Source organism: Chaetodon trifascialis, chromosome 15 (genome assembly GCF_039877785.1).
Source record: "Chaetodon trifascialis isolate fChaTrf1 chromosome 15, fChaTrf1.hap1, whole genome shotgun sequence".
Classification (NCBI taxonomy): domain Eukaryota; kingdom Metazoa; phylum Chordata; class Actinopteri; order Chaetodontiformes; family Chaetodontidae; genus Chaetodon; species Chaetodon trifascialis.
Window position 1 is genome coordinate 1,693,339 of NC_092070.1, and position 19,765 is coordinate 1,713,103.

General features: G+C 40.3%; 1 protein-coding gene across 3 annotated transcripts in view; it reads right to left on the minus strand.

Moving 5' to 3' along the window:
• Window positions 1–7,306, minus strand: part of ap2a1 (adaptor related protein complex 2 subunit alpha 1) — a 35,965-nt gene extending 28,659 nt beyond the window's left edge. For all 3 annotated transcript variants that reach the window (XM_070980367.1, XM_070980366.1, XM_070980365.1), the window contains exons 1-2: window positions 6,508–7,306; window positions 3,135–3,346 (exon numbers count right to left, since the gene is read on the minus strand). In XM_070980367.1, coding sequence (XP_070836468.1) covers window positions 3,135–3,346; window positions 6,508–6,574 — 279 coding nt within the window. In that variant the 5' untranslated portion in view covers window positions 6,575–7,306. The remainder of the gene's footprint in view (window positions 1–3,134; window positions 3,347–6,507) is intronic.
• Between the last annotated feature and the right edge of the window lie 12,459 nt (window positions 7,307–19,765).

Genomic DNA, 19,765 nt, shown 5'->3' on the forward strand with positions numbered 1-19,765 from the left:
GTATGAAAGAGAGACTGAAGTAAAAGATATGAAAAAGTAACCATCATAACATTGTCACTGTCTTCTATGCTGCTTTCTACTGCTCCCTAATCATCACGTGTGTTACTTTGACCACAAAACCAAAAAGGAAAACTCATCCACTGGTATTGGGAAAGGAGTCAATCATCTATTTTTTTGTGGGATTTTGACCATTTGACCTGCATTTAACAACCATAACAACCAGAGTGTTCATGATTAAATTGTTTATTTGAGCACAAAATTGTTTACAAGAGCACAAAGATCTTCACAAATCTAGCCTCTTAAATTTGTTCTCAAAAAGAACTAAATTGATGAATTTAACTTTTGATGTTTCACAAAAACCTGTTGGAAACACTGCTGCTGTTTAAGGTATTCAAGGAGTCACTCCTCAAACCACTTGAAATCGAGATTCTGACTGAACATTATTCTGCTTAGTCAACATTTCCTGTTCCTGAGAAAACGGACCACCATACAGAATCAGGAAATAGTCGCAGTAGCTGAGGCATTTGTTCTGCTTTAACATTTAGAGCATTACACAATGTATAAATATTTCCAATGGGGGGCAGATTCATTTTGGCATCATACCTAAACTAAATTCGGAGGCATTAAGGCATTATCATTTTTAAGTCAAACAAGTGTTTTCCCCCTGGTGGGGAAGACAGATTATCTGTACATGACTCATACAACATGCCTGGATCACAAGTAATTTTTGTTAATATCTCTGAGAAAATCCTGTCACCAGAAAGGACAAGATATGCCACAAATTCTCCTAACTCACTCTGCTACTTAAGAACGAATCTGTAAAAACAAAGCGATGGTTGGATGAAATGGCCTCAAATATTGTTAAAGCTTATTGTCATTGTTTTATATCTCTTTATTTAAAATGTAACGTGTTGGAGAAAAAAAAAAGATAAAAAATGTGTCACATGTATCTTCATTTCACAGCGTTTTCAGCTTGCAGGTCACAAGCTAAAAATCAAAGCCATGATTTTTTGTGCTTACACACATTTGAAACTCAAGGCCACTTAGTTGGATATGACCATGAACCTGACCTGAAACACAGTGGATTAGATAGGTTCCTAAAGTACTGTAAGTATTAAAACAACATTGTGTACTGGCTAATACCTAGCATGATACTTATGGGTATATGGGTGATGACACACAGGTCACTGATCTCCAGTTCTGTCAACACTGGCAGTAATCAACCTTTTGAACCTATGGTGCAATAGAGCAGCAGTGTTTGATACGCTGTTCTAATGACTCCCATATGATTGCATACCTGTAATTTAGGACTAGGGCGTTATGAGTAACAGCTGAACCATAGTCTATCAAGTCCCAAATTTGGCAATGAATCTATGGTCAGATTCTTCAGCCCCTCTTGGATGATGAAATCTGTACCACTGTTGGCATCAACTACTTGCTTAAGTAATGCCATTTCAAGCATAGGTTCGTTTGAATTAGTGATATGGCAAATTTGGCATTGATAAAAAGGGTTTCAAACACACACACGCACAATTTTTTTGTTTTTGTTTTTTAAATATCGAGCCCAACTAGGATGACAACAAACGAGAATACAGTTTTTAGTATAGTATATATCAGACAAAATTGTCGGGCTGCACCCTAACTAGGGCTGGGCGATAAAACGATAGCGATATGTCTCATGATAGACACGTCATCAATATCAATAAAAAATACATTTGATAAAACATTCGATATTTTTTTTTTCTTCATCAGAAGAAACCTGAAGTTGCAAAGCGAGGTTGGTTGCATGAACAAAGGCACTCGCTCTCAGGTAACCGGCAAGACTGTCGTCCCCACCAAGACCGGTAACACCACAAACTTGTTTAACCACCTTAGCCGCGCTCACTCTTTGGAGCGCAGCCGTATTTGCCAATGTCCAACATCTGCAACCGCAGCACCACCGCACAAGCAGCTGACCACCATGCAGAGGTATCTGCTTCAGTGCCTGATGACAAATCATCTAAAAGGCACGAAGACATAACAGAGGCAGCGGCATATCATATAGCTAAAGACATGCTTCCGCTGAGCACTGTGGAGAAGCCAAGTTACAAACACCTCTTACACGTGCTTTTTTTTTTTTAAACACACTTGCAATAAAAATATAATTGAATAGTTCATGTATGTTTAGAGTAAGAAGAGTGACTGAAGTTGTTCATATGTCTAGGCTGGTTTTATAGTTCAGTCAGTCTTACTGTACTGTCTATCATGTTTGTTTGTTTGTATGTTACAGATGTCACGTCTACCTCAGTTTCTGCTGTGTTTCCAAAACACTGCACATATTTGAATACATTTTATTCACCAGAAGGTGAATCAGCTTGTGAACTTCCTGCACTAAACCTGCAGAAAAGAAGTTCTCAGGTTTCTCTCCGTTTACATTTTTACATTTTTTTTTTTTTACATTTATTATTTGAGTGTTTTCCATGGTTGTGTTGACATTTCCTTTCCTTTCTGCCTTGATAGCTGAGGGGATTATAATCAGAGGAAGGTTAAATTTTAAATAAAAATGTTTAAATTGAATGTATTTTTCTCCTGGTCCTTATTTTAAATAGGTAATAAAAAATATCAATAATTATCAATATCGACCGATATAAAACACTTATATCGTGATAGTTTTCAGCCATATCGCCCAGCCCTAACCCTAACCCTTGATCATTTAAATGATCTGCCACCTGAGTGAAAGTTCTCAAAGTTTGGTATTGTCATCAAAACCAGAACAATGTTTTATTGTACTAAAAAGGATATATTCTTGGATTTTATATTTAAGAATGATCAGAACGCACTTAATTTTTTTTCTTCCACTGTGAGGAAATCTAATGTTGTCACATCACAGAATATAAAAAACAGTGTTACAAGATTCTACTCTAGGCACTGCAGGTTCACTGACTGTACTGCACAGAGGAGTGAATAATAAATTTGTCATAAATGTAAGTAAGGTGTATCATAGAAAAGAAATCATTAATAATGTTGAGCATTTATAAAAACTCCATCACTCACTCACACACACACACACACACACACACACACACACACACACACACACACACACACACACACACACACACACACACACACACACACACAAGTAAAAGACTTACAATCTGTTTCTCAGTGTACTTGTTGGAGCTCAGCAGGTTGACTGCCTCCATGTGTCCAAAGTCAATGTCATGGCCAAGCAGGAAGATGAAAAGCAGCTTGCAGACATACTTCTTCTTGCTGTAGCCATCCAGAGCCTTATCCCCTTTAAACTTGGAGCGAATGTTGGCCAGCTCTTTATTGATCCGTTTGATCTCTGCTTCCTTGCTTTTGCCTGATGGAAAGGAAGTAGTACAATGTCAAATTTAAAAATATGGACACGATTGGCCTGGTTATAAAAAGACATATTTTTGAGTTCAAGAATCAAAAAGAACACCATCTCAACACCATCAACCAAGTGCTCAGGATGAGACCCTTTCTGATAAATATCTAGTGTATTCATCTAATTGTTGTATTTTAGCTCCAATATAGTAAACAAGACTGCCACAAAATCCCAAAATGTCTTCCTAGCCTTGAATTCAATTTGTGTGTGCTGACATGAAAAACTAGCTGAGCATACAAGTGAAAGTGACTTCTAGTTCTGACACACAGCTTGGCAAAATACCTGGATTCACCAAGCTCCGAGGCCAGCGCATCTGCTATCAAGACATTTCTCTCTCCTCACTATGTCTTATTAGCGAGGCAATGTGCAAAACAAAACAATGTTAAAGGCTTTTCATTTTTAGCCCATTGTAATGACAAAAAGGATGGCTGCAGACCATATGAAATGGAGTTGATTAATATTCCATGAGAAACAAAATCTGTGAGACAAAACACTGTGGTGTTTGGTTGATTAACACTGGAGTAGATAAAGTACATTAAACACATTTTTTGTTCCATGTCTTGAAATTCTCTTTACACCGGGACAACAATTAAGTGATCTAATGTTTGGACAAAAATATATATATAAAAATCTGGTAACATTATCTGTGGCTGTTGAAGTCCTGTATCAAACCCATCTTCCAACCACCTGAATGAAATGATGGCCCACCAGCCTGTCTACCAACATACCTGTCTAACTGCAGGCACTCTGCCTGTGCACTCATTGTGCATGCCTGGGGTCCTCCACAAGGTTTGGCAGATATACTGATAAAGCTATACCAAGCTAGTGGCACAAGAATGGCAAAGTGCAGCCAAAATTTCCCAATATTAATATGTTAGCTTGACAGCTGTGAGTATTAAGTCATGTTTGCTGTTTCATTGTGATAATGTTGGGCGTTTTCTTATATGTGAATGAGACATGAAAGAGTTAACAATGCAGAGCAGTTGTATACTTTTAAAATCTAGTTTACTCTTACTGGTTTCTCAAACTTTACCAACTCCTCTTTTAAAGCAACTCAGCTATTCCACAACACCAACTTGTATTTAAACCGGATACACTCACCTGTGTTTACATACCCAGCAATGCATCAACTGCTACTTATGAGCATTAGCACACATATTGCTAGCACACCAACATCATGCTCAATATGCCTGTAATTTGAATTTCAATTACAATAACAAAAACATTAAGGCACAATATGCAGTCTCACCGCAGTATTTATTTATTTAATTATTTTTTTGCTCTCTACGCTAATTTGTTAAGTGGAACTTAACTGTTACTAAATGATTGTGGAAAGAGGAGCCACAATCAGGCAGACCTCCAGAACCATGACATTTACTCTTATAGCCAGACTCACAACAGACAGTAAGTTCTGCTTCCAACATGCCAGTGAAGCAGTAAGTCAGACCAAGACAGCCAGCAGATGAAGACTCTCATTCTGCTTTATAACAGATGGCAAAAACTACTTCCCACAAGTTTCCATCTGAAGGGACTAGCTGGCAACAGTATGTTGTTGTGGAAGATGCACAAATAATGACAATAATGTTACACCTGTCAAGGAGTCTATTTGGCTTTATTAAAGACAAGAAGCAAGGCTAAAGGGGGGAAATGGAAATCTCTTCAAGCTAAAATGAATTTAATGAGAGGGCTATGCAAAGCTCCATAAGGTTCCTCAGCAGATTTGGATTATAAACAGTGATCCAAAGATGTAGTGTCACACAAACTGCTTAAAAACTACACAGTTGCACATCTGAAAAACCTTCACAGCAGTCACAAAATCAACAGAAATAGCCAGTTTCACTCCAACTAGAAGGAAAAGAAAGAACATACCTTGTTTATGACTGCTCAGACCAAACTAAATTTTTACAAACACTGTAATAGCCAACAATTAATAAGGGCTGAAAGGACAGGGTATCAGTTCATATTTCCATAAGCAACACATTATTAGAGCCATTATGACAGGTAGCTTACTGTTTACAGATACCTAAGCGTACTTTGTCAGGTACTTAAACTTGTATAAACATACATTCCTGTCAGGTTATTTTATCAATCAACATTTTCTTTTCAGATTTTCCAGAAATCTTTTCTATTCCATAACTACATCATGAAAATTATTAAATTATGAAATACTGAATGGGGCCTTTCAATCTTCCATGTTTTTTTAATCCAGCCTCTATTATTATCAGCCAGCTTTGTTTGTGCTGGCCACACTACCGGCCATAATTAAGTAAGAATTCATGGTATATCTGTATCAAAATATACAATAACAGACACCTTGATCACTTAGTTTATCATCTTAGTAGTTCTAAACCTCCATCAACAGCAATTAAGTCTGGCACATGTAGTGGAAACTAATTTTAAAATATTAACAGGGAATATTCATTCAATATTGCAAATGTATACAAAAATATTAAATCATCAACATTTACATAATCATGAAAAATTATTTATTTCACGATTCCCTATTTAATAGTGGCCAGTGGTTTGTGCTTGCTAATGCAGTATGGCAGGGGTTTCAATCTGAGGAGAGATGAGGCTGAGGTCCTCCTGTCCGTTTTCTCCTGTTAAGCTCACAGAGCGGTTTCCTCCTTACAGTAAAGTTATGAAACTGTGTTGACTGTCGTGTTGCTATCTTAAGAAGGTCACATAAACACAGCTTTTCAACTGTAAAATGATCTTAAATTTATTTAGACATCTTCATTTCTAATAATGGACAGCTGTTTACGGTCTCAGCTTGACCAAAGCGTCAACATACAAAAACAAAAGGCCTCGTTTCCTACATCCAAGCATCAGACCATTGGATCTGCAGCAAGTACAGGTAAAACGGTCATGTTACAGGCAACGCCTGAGTTTTAATTGTTACATTACTGAGTAGCTGGCGGCTAGTGAAAAAAAGACACCTAGCGAACAGTTAAGAGGCGATTACCGCTTTGGTGGCCCCACGTCATTTCACTAACGTTACAGCACGAAACAGGGTACTGCCAGCAACTCGAGTAACTTAATGTCAACTGATGCCAGTGGCGTCGAATTAACGCGAACGTTACACAAGTACAATGAAATAAAATGTCACTTACAATTTCTAATGTCCGAAATGAAAACAGCTAATCCGCGCATTCCATCTCCTTTCGACACAGCCGGCATTTTTGAAGGTTTCTGTCCTCACTCAGGCCTTATCCGTAAAAATGAACTGACGTGGGTCAGCGTTTCACACTGGAATGGAATATGGCCAACTTGGCGTTTGGTAGTAGCTAGCTATTTCGAAGGTCCGGTCGCACTTCAACTCTATGACTGACTGTTACCTACCAAGCTCACTGTACGCTTGTACGTGGCTAGCTGCAATAGCATTTGCTAGATTAGCTGGATGGCGGTGGATCAGCCAGCAGGACAAATTAATGTTATCTGTGTTGACTGGCTCGTTTCCGCTGGCTATGATAAGCTAACGTTATTTCATTCAATCCTTGTCTAGCTAAGATTAGAATTTACGTGCAGCACATCTACAGTAAAAAATCACTTCAGTTAAAACCACCCACTATTTGGATCCCTCAACGATGAATGCAGTCGGATGTGCTAATGAAAATAACGATCGAAAATATACCGTTAAGTTACTTCGAGTCACGCACCGTAAAGCTAGCTTAACAGCTAGCTAGCTAGCTGGCTGGCTAGCAATATCAAATACTGGAAAACATCACCGGTTGACCGGATTAACTCAGCAGAGTCTTAACTGCCAGCCAGGGATATGAAAGTATAGCCCTGTTCGTTTCAACGCGCGGTAAATTTGGTAAATAAGACAGCCTATATAATTGATCTGTTTAGATTATCCAGCCTCCACTCCGTGCCTAGGATAAAGCTCGTGACAGAACCAACAACGTGACCGCGCGACGTACCCGTGAACGCGTACGTTCCTTCGTCCGTGTGCAGCTGCTGATTGGTCCAATTTTTGGTGATTGCATCGTCCAAAATTCGCTGCGCCCAAGTGTACTCACTTAGTCATTAAATTCTCTGTTCCCATAAATGGTTAGATAAACTACACTGGATAAGCAGGGCTATGTGCAGGGGACAGTGGCTGTAGAAAGGCAGTGAGGCTTTAAAACCAGCTTTGGCGTTGAGCTACGTTTATTTGCCATTGCCTGTTGACAAACATCATCACTACCAACGATTTGCTGTTGGGGCGACTGCTGCATGTTTCTTTGACATTATCAAACACGTTTCCACGAGAGGAGAGCGCGCAACAATTTTTCCTTATCAGCGCATCATTTGCATGAGAACTGCCTATCTGTATGACTCAGTTTCTAATTAATCATTGACAGTGAAAATACTACTACTACTAATAATAATAATAATAATAATAAAATGATAAATTAACTATTTGTAAAACACCTTTCAGACAAGAAAGGCAGCTCGAAGTGCAATACAACAAATAAATAACACGCACCATGAAATTATAACATGCACATATGAAAGAAGACATCTTATAAACATTAAAAACAAATAGAAAATTAATGTGAACAAGACGGAGAATAAAACATACTTGATAACAACAGTAACAATAAAAGAAAAAATGGGGATGAAAATAGAAGCAAGAGAATGCACAAGACGGAAAGTAAACCCAATGAATGGTGTGAGTGATAAAAAACAACAACAACAACAACTTGAAAATAGCATTCACTGAATGCATAAAATCAAATACAATTTCTTGCATTTTTCACCCTTATGAACAACAATATTTGACACTCAATAGAAGCTCCTCCTGTTTTTTTGGTGTAATTGATCTGAGCAACCATAAATGATGCAAAACATAGGCATTTTGAGTGTATGTTATAGTGCTTCCTAGGTAGAAAATCACTTTTGGCATCTGCAGTTGGCACCACAACAAAAGAGTGTAGTGATGTCATCTGCAAACAACCTATTCAGAACGTTACAGGAGGCCACAGCAGAGCAGCTAAAATTGGAATAATGTGCTCTTTCCTCTTGGTTCTATTTAATAGGGAAGCTACAGAGTTTTGAATTAGCTAAAATCTGTGGGGTTTTTTTCTTTTTCTAAAAGGTGCATTACAGTTATGAGATGGGCTTGAAATAAAGGCACAAATCATTTTTCCAGCTATCTTTTTTATCAATAAATGATCTTACCCAAGCTATGTTTCTAAGGTGGAAAATTATGTTTTCATCACCTTGTTCATGTTGGACTTGGAGTTTACATCTGAATCTAGTGTAACACCAAGACTTGTAACCTCAGATTTAATTGAGGGAGTCAATTTTCCTATATTATTGAACAGCATTTCACTTTTTGTTTTAGGGCCAACCAGTAGGATTTCAGTTTTGTCCTTGTTTAACCCTTGTTTATATTTACTGCTGAAAGACAGTTAGTAATGGAGTCTATAGCTGCAGCACCATTCGGTTCAGCAGAGATGTACAGTTGTGTGTCATCCATGTACCTATGGAAACATACACCATGCCCTCCAATGATGTCAGTAATTGGCAGCATGAGAGAACAATAATAGATTGGTCTCAGGACTGACTTACAGCTTTCTCCCTTTGATGTATGTTTTGAACTAGTTAAATACACAGTCAGAAAGATCAGCTCTTCAAGAGGATTGATTAAGATGCCAGTCATATTATACTTAAGTCCAAGAGGACAATTATTGAGACCTTATTTTCATCAGAATATAATCTGAGGTCAGTGATTATTTTAGTAAGAGCAGTTTCAGTGTTGTGGTGTGCTCTAAAGCGTGAATGGAAGTCTTCCAGGATATCATTTTCTCTTAGAGATTACATAATTTGCACCAAAACTATCTTTTCCAGCATATTACTGATGAATGGAACAGCAGGAATCTGTAACATTATCTTCCTTTTGTTATCCTTTTGCAGTTTTTACAGCTCAAGTTTACAGTCGCCCATTCGTGCACACATTCATATGGCAGCTCAGCCACCTACTCATTACAAAGAATGTTTGCAAACCATTTATCCTCTGTCTCTTAAGGATTGGGAGGCAAATGGGGTTGAATATTGAATATTAAATTTCACAATCTGTATTTGTTGACAATTTGGTCATATATTCAAATATTCATTTTGAATATTTCTTGACAGCACTATCACAAAGCAACAATTTTTCTCATAACCTGTACAGACAGGGCACAGTTACCTTTAAAGAGATTCTGTGGGGACCCCACAGAAAGAAGGCAATGGCTTTGCTGTGCAAAGGCTGGAGGATCAATATATTGAGACAGATTATCATGCAGAACTTGACTGACAGTGGGCTTCTCAAACCAGAACACAAGGGGTGCATCTGAGGTCAGATGCAGGCTCTCAGGTGGCCTTGCAGGATAAGTGCCAGGATCAGACTCTGGAAGAGGCATGAGCATTGGTAGGGGCTCTTAGGACTCCTGGATGATGACAACTTATCCATCTGGGGCTGGCAGACTACCTGTCTTCAGGCGTTCAGAGCAGGGCTGTTTCTCTCATTCAAGCAGGTCAAAGTTCTGAGCGCGGCCAACAAAACTCATCCAAGTTGAATGGGTTCTTTTTGGGCAGGATTTTGGTAACTGTGCCGGAGGGGTGTCAAATAGGTTGTTTGCAGTCACGTGATGTTAAATCCAGATGGAGGGCAGGAAGCGAAAACTGCAATGGACAAGATGGAGGAAAGTTCTTAATGTGCTAGTTTAGATGAAATTACCAGAGACAGATATAAACATAAATACAGGTATAAAATCAGAGCATGTGTTGGATGTGACCCTTAAATTCTGAAGAGGAATGATTTTTCCACAAATCTAAAACATTTGCCTGCCATTGAGGCAATAGATATACAGACTCAAATTACAGTGCTCAAATTTGTTGGTACCCCTCCACAAAAATGAAGAATGCATGATTTTCTCTGAAATAACTTGAAACTGACTAAAGTAATGGGCATCCACCATTGTTTATTCCATATTTAATAGAAATCAGATTCTGCTTTTTTTTTTCAGCATAATATTCCAAAAAAATAAAATAAAATAAAATAAAATAAAATAAAATAAAATAAAATAAAATAAAACAAATGAAAATGTTAAGGACAAAAATGAAGGTACCCTTAAACCTAATATATTGTTGCACAACCTTTAGAAGCAATCACTGCAATCAGACATTTTTTGTAGCTCTCAATGAGATTTCTGCACCTGTTGACAGGTAGTTTGGCCCACTCTTCCTGAGAAAACTGCTCCAACTGTCTCAGGTTTGATGGGTGCCTTCATCAGACTGCAAGTTTCAGCTCTTTCCATAGATGTTCGATAGGATCCAGATCAGGACTCATAGAAGGCCACTTCAGAAGAGTCCAATGTTTTGTTCTGGTCCATTCTTGGGTCTTTTTAGCCTTGAGATTTCATTGTGCCCTGCACAGATTCAAGGCACCCTGTGCCAGGTGCAGCAAAGCAGCCCCAAAACAAAACCGAACCTCCCCCATGTTTCACTGTAGGTATGGCGTTCTTTTCTTTGAAAGCTTCATTTTTTCATCTGTGAACATAGAGCTGATGTGACTTGCCAAAAAGTTCCAGTTTTGACTCAGTTGTCCAAAGGACATTCACCCAGAAGAATTGTGGCTTGTCCATATGCATTTTAGCAAATTCCAGTCTGGCTTTTTTAGGATTTTCTTTCAAAAGTGGAGTCTTCCTGGGTCTTCTTCCATAAGGCCCTGTCAGCCCTTTGACTTTCAGTCACTTAAGGTGTGTTTCTTTGTTTCAGTTGCCTGCCTGCCACTTCCACGTGTGCCTTGCCTCTGACCCGTAATTACAGAGCTCCCTTTGTTCTTTCCACTCTGTTAGAGTTAGTTAGTTGTTTTTCCACTCCTTTTGAGTGCGCTTTTTGTTATCAATAAATTTTTGTTCTTTTACTTACCTTCTCTCTGGTCTGCATCCTTGGGTTCAGTCAAAAACTTAGGTGTTAACCATAACAAGCGATGGTTCCATGGTCCTTAAACTTCTTAATAATATTTGCAACTGCTGTCACAGGAACATCAAGCTGCTTGGAGATGGTCTTGTAGCCTTTACCTTCACCATGCTCGTCTATTATTTTATTTCTGATCTCCTCAGACAACTCTCTCCTTTGCTTTCTCTGGTCCATGTTCAGTGTGGTGCGCACAATGATACCAAACAGCACAGTGACTACTTTTCTCAATTTAAACAGGCTGGATGACTGATTACAAGATTGGAGACGTGTGACACTAATTAAAGAACTTAGTTTGAAATCTCACTATAATACAATTACTTATTATCTTTTCTGGGGCTGCACGGTGGCGCAGCAGGTAGTGCGCGTGCCTCGCAGCAAGAAGGTCACAGGTTCAATTCCCGGGTTGGGCCTTTCTGTGTGAAGTTTGCATGTTCTTCTCTTCGGGCACTCCAGCTTCCTCCCACAGACCAAAAACATGCTCATTAGGTTGATTGATGACTCTAAATTGCCCCTAGGTGTGAGTGTGAGTGTGAATGGTTGTGTGAATGTGGCCTGCAATCGGCTGGGGAACGGTCCAGGGTGTACCCCGCCTCCTGCCCGTTGACAGGCGAGATAGGCTCCAATGAGCTATAAGGGAACCAACAAATTTGAGCATGTCTGTATATCTGGTGTCCCTGTACATAAAACTAAAAAGAAAGTTTTTAAAATGAGCTCCATCTCTTGCAGTTACAACAGTAACATGCTCCTTGAGCATTGATATTTCAGTATTAATAATAAAGTGCAAGTGGCTGATGCCATCTCATGTGAGAAGGTTGAGAAGCCATTTCTTTTGAATGGAGGTACAAACCACCCATACCGTTTCTTATTATGGGGAACGTGAGATCTCTCCCAAATAGTATGGAAGAGCTAATGGTGCTAACTAGACTGCAGAGGGAGTACTGGAGGTGTAGCCTCATGTGTTTCACCAAAAGTTGGCTAACAGAGATCAAGCCAGACTCGCATGTTGTGTTGGACAATTTTCAACTGCTAAGAGCAGACAGGAGAGCAAAGGAGAGGGGTAAGAGGAAAGGTGGCGGCATGGCGATATGTGTAAACAACAGATGGAGTAACACAGGGCACATCAGGGTCAAAGAGCAGCACTGCACCACCACATTGAGCTGTTAGCTGTCAGCATTTGACCCTATTATCTCCTGAGGAAGTTCTTGCACATTGTAAGAGCCATATTCATAAAGACTTAGGGTCAAAAATTATTATGGTTACCTGGTGTATTCTGTTATGTACCATTGGGTATTGTTGTCCTGTCAATGAGGAGAGCTGCCAGGACTTCCCCTGCATCTGTAGTCATCCTTGGAACCAACACAGGAGTTACGCTGCTAAGGCTAAAGGAAACGGCTGTGGAGCATTGCACCCAGACCACTGCACACCACCCAACGCATTGTTTAGAGAGGTATGTGTAGTGGTACACTGTTTATGACCATTTAAATGTGTGCACACATGAACAGGGTTAAATCCAATGCATTGGCTGGACAAGTGGAATGGCTGTAGACTTTGCGTTGACTTGACTATTGCACAACAAACACTGAACTGATTTTGTGACTCTTTATTTACCATGTCGGAGAATGCAGCGTCATTGACATTGCCAAGGGGACTGGTACCATTAATGTTACATTAACTGCTAAAAATAGCCAGCGGTATGACTTGCGGTGGTGAAACACAAACTGAAAGGCCGGTGGTTAAACTCCCTGCAAAAGTGCTTGCTGGTAAATTAGAGAGTTTACAAAATGAAAGAAAATCCAAGCTAAATGAAGCAAATGTCATAAGAAAAACAATGCATGGTTTAATGTTGAATAATGATAAAAAAGTAATGATGAGTCTATTGCTGATGCAAAAAAGTGGGTTTGTAACATAATGGTTTCACTGTACATGGAAATTGTAATAGTCATGTGGAGGATGATCCTGATGACAGTATTTCTAACGTGGGTAGCAAACACTCAAGTCAAAGGAGCCACCGCAGTGGAAAGTCAAGCACAACATCCTCTGCACGCATAAAAGCTGAGGCCGAGCAGCAATTCTTCAAGCAGTGTTAAAGGCAACACATGCTTTGGAGGAACAGCAAGAGCAGTTGAAAAGCAGCCGAGGAGGAAAAAGGAGGAGCTTGACTTGGAAACTGAGCTTGCTGCATTTAATGCTAAGTTGGCAGTATTACATACTTGTGATACTAACAGTTCTTCTTCTAACTAAGCCTGCTACTATCACAAACACACGGAGCAGCGAGAATGCAGGCGCTAGCAGCATTAGGGGGGAGCGAGGACTTACGGATCACTTTATTATTATTTATTTATAGTAACAGCATTTTATAGTGAGCAGCATACATATGTCTTCTACAAATCCCGACCACGTTTGCAAAGTTTGGATGAAAACAAATGCTGGTCTGCAGTGCGCACTGCCGGTATGTGTTAAATTTTAATTTTAAATTTAAATTAACAGGTAACAAGCTAATCAAAAAACAAAATTTTTTGACCTACATGTCCTGAGTTCAAATGCATCAAATTCCCACATCCAGTTCACGCTCTGGCAGCTGTTCAGGGTGCTGAACCGGGTGACAGTTACAGTACTACTAGGAGCGGAGCCGCAGCCTCTGCGTTCTTGTGGCTTGTTTCAAGCCAAAGGAGTATGGACAGTCCACACTGGCCCAGCTGCATCATTTTTCAGATGCAAGTGGTGGAGGATATGACACCGTTAGCTATGTAAGGTTGGAGAATAACAGGCATGATGTTCACATAGCTTTCCTGCTCAGCAAAACAAGAGTTACACCGCTAAAGCCAGTCACCATTGCACGTCTGGAGCTTACTGCAGCTGTTCCTGCTGTTCATGTGGACAAAATGTTGAGAGCAAAGCTGCAGTCTGCAGTTGAAAGACTCATTCTTCTGGACAGATAGCACTTCAGTGCTTAAGTACACAAGGAATAAGGACTGCTGCTTTCATACTTTCGTGGCAAACAGGGTGACAACCATCAGAAATGCTACAAAAGTGTCACAATGGAGGTATGTAAACATGATAGATAATCCAGCGGACGATGCATCCAGAGCCAGGAAAGTTGATGATCTACTGACTGGCAGCAGGTAGATTGAAGGGCCTAGTTTTCTTTGGAAACAGGAAAGGTATTGGCCAGAAAGTACCATGGAGATTAGCATTCCAGTGGATGATCTGGTAGTTAAGAGAGACTTCACTGTTAATGCTGTAATTGCTAAGGACTCACCAAATGCGACTGACCAACTAATTACATGTTTCTCAGACAGGAGGAGGCTCGAGGTTGCAGTTGCCTGGTTCCTCAAGATAAAAGGGGCTCTCTTGAAATTAAGCCAAAAGAGAAAGCAGCTGCAGACCTCTGATGCAAACAAACAACCTATGCATATTCAGGCGAAATTAGGAAGATAAGAAGTGCATTTGTGGGTCAGAGCATTTCATCTGATTATTTTGTGGAGGCAGAAATTGCAGTTGTTTGTTTCGTACAACAGCAGTGGTTTAAAGCTGAAATTGATGCACTCTCATCCGGAAAGTCTGTAGTCAGGAAGGATAGTCCAATTTATAAACTAGATCCATGTCTGGAGGATGGCCTGCATTGACACTGTAAGGCAGCCCTGCCATAAGAAGCCAAGCATCCATTCATCCTCACAAAGGACCAGCATATTTCGACTCTTATCCTTAGGCATATCCACCAGCAACTGGGTCATAGTGGTAGAAACCGCACACTATCCAAACTTAGTACTGGATCACAAAGGCTCCTTTAGCAGTAAGGAAAGTCGTAAATGACTCTTGGATGTGCAGACTCCATGCCGCGAGAGCAGGTGTACAAAAGATGGCAGACCTGCCATTGGAAAGGATTTTACCTGATCTCCCTCCTTTTACAAGTGTTGGTGTTGATTATTTTGGACCAATTGAGGTGAAGAGAGGAAGAAGCCTGTATAAATGCTATAGAGTGATTTTAACCTGTTTGGCAAGTCAAGCTGTTCACCTGGTGGTTGCGAACTCACTGGACACTGATGCATGTATTAATGCTTTGCAGTGATTCATAAGTAGAAGAGGCTAAGTATCCCATCTGCTGTCTGACAATGGCACCAATTTCAATTGAAGCAATTAGGGAATTGGGAGCGCATGATTTGAACAATAAGGCATGTTCTCAAATCTGTGCTGCACCAGCAACAGTTGGATGATGACAGCCGTCAAGTTGAGGCCATATTAAATGACCTTCAATCACCCAGCTGTCCAAGGATCCCAAAGATTTTGAACCCCTTATGCCAAATCATATTCTCCTCCTGAAAGGCAAACCTGCATTACCACCTGGGCGGTTTGAGAAGCAAAACTTCTATACAAAAAGAAGATGGATCTCAGATCTGTTTTGGAAATTGTGGGTTCGAGAGTACCTCCCTCTGCTGCAAGATCGGCAAAAATGGAACAGAGAAAAAGAAGTCTTGCCTCTGAGGACATTGTCAGAGTCATGGATTCGACTGCCCTTCGAGGCTCTTGGTTGCTCGGGTGAGTGGTTGAAACCTCTCTTGACAATGTCTAATGTTGTGGAAAGACCAGTCACCAAACTCTGTTTATTAAATGCAGCTGAAGATGTCTAATGATACTGCAGTAAAGACATTGTTTTTAATGGCTCTTTGTTTGTTTTGTTTGAATTGTTAACTCCTGCCGGATCAGGGTCGGATTGAAAGAGCCATATTCATAAAGATTCCGGGTCAAAAATTTCTATGGTCACCTGGTGTATTTCCTGTTATGTGCCATTGGGTGTTGCTGTTGCAGTGAGTGCAGGTATTTAGGTAGGTCACCTCACCTTGTTGGGTGTGTTTGACCCTGGAAGGGCATATAGTATTTGACCGCTGTGGCGGCAAGCAGACAGAGGAGCCATATGATTTGCTATTTGTTCATTTGAAGATGTTCGGACAATATATTCATTGTGCACACTGAAAATAAATGGATTGTATTATGCACACACAGATGCACAGATTAGACAAGCCGCAGACTCTTTATTGAAACAATACAGCAGACGGTAAAAGTGTCGGTAGCGCGTCGCCCACGTCACTCCTGGGAGTTAAACACCTCGCTAGCTTGGTATCAGACAAAGCTCCTACACACATTATCGCGATAACTGTGTACATCCACCCGTTGGCTGATGTCGCAGCAGCATGCAAGCTTCTGCACACAGTAGTCTCACAGCTCCTGACATTGCACCCTCAGGCCCTTCTCCTCATCCCTGGAGATGTCAATCACGCTTCCCTGTCCTCCACTCTCCCCACCTTCACCCAGAATGTTAAATGCCCCACCAGAGACAATAGAACACTGGAATAACTGTATGCAAACACTAGGGATGCTTACAGCTCATCACCTCTCCCCCACTGGGCCGTTCCGACGACAATCTGGTTTATTTGCTCCCTGCATACATACCTTTGGTGACTAAACACCCACCAACCATCAGGCATGTGAAAAGATGGTCAGAGGAGTCCAGCATGACACTGAGGGAATGTTTTGACACCACTGACTGGGATGTATAGTGCAGTCCACATGGGGAGGACACTGACAGTTTAACAACTTGCATTGCGGTCAGACTACAGACTACATTTACCTCTCCCCATGTCACTCTACAGGAGTCACCCCCAGCCTCTCCATAACACCTGACCAGGTGAGGAAGGCGCTCAGGAGGATGAAGGAGAGGAAGGCTACAGGCCTGGATGGCATCAGCTCCCCACAGGGGACAGCGTTCTCCCCTTTTCTCTTCACCCTCTACATGTTGGACTTCAGACATAAGACCGACAGCTGCCACATCCAGAAGTTCTCCAATGACGCATATCACAGGGGAACAAACTGAAATATACAGGGGTTGTAACCAACTTGGTTGACTGGTGTGGACTGAACTACCTGCACCTAAATGTCATGAAGACAAAGGAGATGGTGATTGATTTCTGAGGGAAAGATAAGATAAGATAAGATAAGATAAGATAAGATAAGATAAGATAAGATAAGATAAGATAAGATAAGATAAGATTTATACTTTATTAATCACAGCACACACATGCTACAGGGAGGAGGAGACTGTACACACGTCATGCTTTATGTGAAATTATTTTTCCGTGTTTGACCCATCCTCGGTCCGTTGTTCCTCCGCGGCAGACCAGGAGCGGTGGGCTGCCAGCTGCCATCTGCCAGCCGATGCCGGTGCCTGCGCCCGGGGACCCATCCTTTTTCGTCACCGTTGGTCAGGCGGTGGTCTTCTTGCATGTATTTATTGGGGGTTATTAAGGAGGAAACCCCCGGTGAACACGGGGAGAACATGCAAACTAGGGTTAGGTTTAGAAAGTACCACAGACTACAGTGGTGAACATCCAGGGCTTTGACATTGAGCTTGTGGGGATTACAAATACCTAGGTTTTCACCTCAGCAACAAACTGGACAAATAACACAGATGCCCTGTACAGGAGGGGCCAAAGTCGTCTGCATCTGCTAAGAAGACAACCTTTGGAGTATGTTAAAAACTTTTTATGACTCTGGCAGTTTACTATGCAGTGGTCCGCTGGGGCTGTGGAAGCTCTGAGCAGGACAGGAAAAGACTTAACAAACTGGTCAGCAGAGCTGGCTCTGTCCTTGGCTACCCTCTGGACACCATCGAGGAGGTGGGTGAGAGGAGGATGTCAGCCCGACTGACTTCGATCATGGACAACCCATCCCACTCCTTGCATGAGGCAGTTGGGGTCTTAAGCAGCTCCTTCAGTAACAGACTGCTGCATCCAGTCTGTAAGAAAGAATGCTACCACAGGTCCTTCATCCCAACAGCTGTCAGACTGTTTAGCTCCAGCATCATGTAATGTACCACTGTGTACCACTGTGTTGATGATCTGTCTTTCTCAATTATACATCATAAACCCACTTTTGTTTTGCACTACTGTTCAATGCTAATCAGTGCTAATATATGCTCACATTATCCATTTCATCTGGTGCAATTTCAAAGTTGTATATTTCTCTTAACTGTACCATAACGCTATTTATTATCCATATTGGCAACAGTACTTTTATGAACTGTATATGTTGCTGTATATATGCATATACATAGACGTAGTATTTCTCAAGTGCCAAGGTTTGGTAAAACCTTTAAATATGTTTTCTTTAGGACTCAAGCATGCAGACCAGAGACAAAGTAAAGTTAAACAAATTAAATTTATTTTACCAATAATGAATGAACAAAGGGAATTCAATTCAAAAGGAATGGAAAACAAATATGGAAAACAAAACGCACTCAAACTGAGTGGAAACAAAGCAATGAACAAAGGAAGCTCCGTAACATGGGTTGAAGCAAGAATAAATTCTGACAAGGCAGGTAGGCACTAAAACAAAAAGCACACGTTAAGTGGCAGTCTAAACAAAAGTAATCCAATATTAACAACAAAGTCATTGGAGTGAAAAATGATGATGCTGAGTATTCACACAAGAAACGAACAAGGAAGCTGCAAATGATGCATTTGCAGCAAATGCACCAGGTGCACTGCTGACAGGACAGAGCCAGCTGGGTGCAGGGACACACCCAGCTAGACAGACAGGGCACTGGACAGATAACCCGATAACACTAGGGAAAAGGGGCAATGAAAACAGCTAATTGGGTGCTTATTTACACACTTCACAACCAATGTATTATAACAGTATTATTCTGTCAGTATATCAACATTTTTACATATCATATGAAATCATTTACAGCAGGTAATAGTCGGAAGTTTTTTTTTCAATTTCATAACAATTGTCAGTTAATCTTTTCCATAAAATGACATCAGATCAACAGACAGAGAAAAGACATATTAATCCTAGCTAATTTTTCTTCATAGCTTTTGACAGTTGCCTTAGTTTGCACTACTTGGCTTTTTTACTTTTACCTTGAAATGACAAATCAGTCATCTGGTAGAGCATGACCTTAACCAACCATTTTCAATGGCCTTAGGCATGCACTGTAGAACAGCGGTATGGCCCAACCCAGAGATTGTGTGAACCCCCACATTTCCTTTCTTTTTTTTCCTTTCCTTGTTAATGTGTGTGGCACAATTTCATTGAAGACTTTTTTCAAAATGTTTCTGTCAACTGTGTTCTTTGTGTTCTACTGTGTGGTAGTGTAGAAGGTGGATCGCCAAATAAATCAATGAATCATCAATCAAATAAAATATATATATCATTTTATATATACATAAGTATAACAATATAATTATGTTTATTATATTAATTTATTCTAGAATATTTATTATTATTATTATTATTATTATTATTATTATTATTATTATTATTATTATTATTATTATTATTATTATTATTTGTGGCGCACAGATGACCAATAGCGGCAGAGTTGTCATCCAATCACATGATCACTCACTCATGTGATTG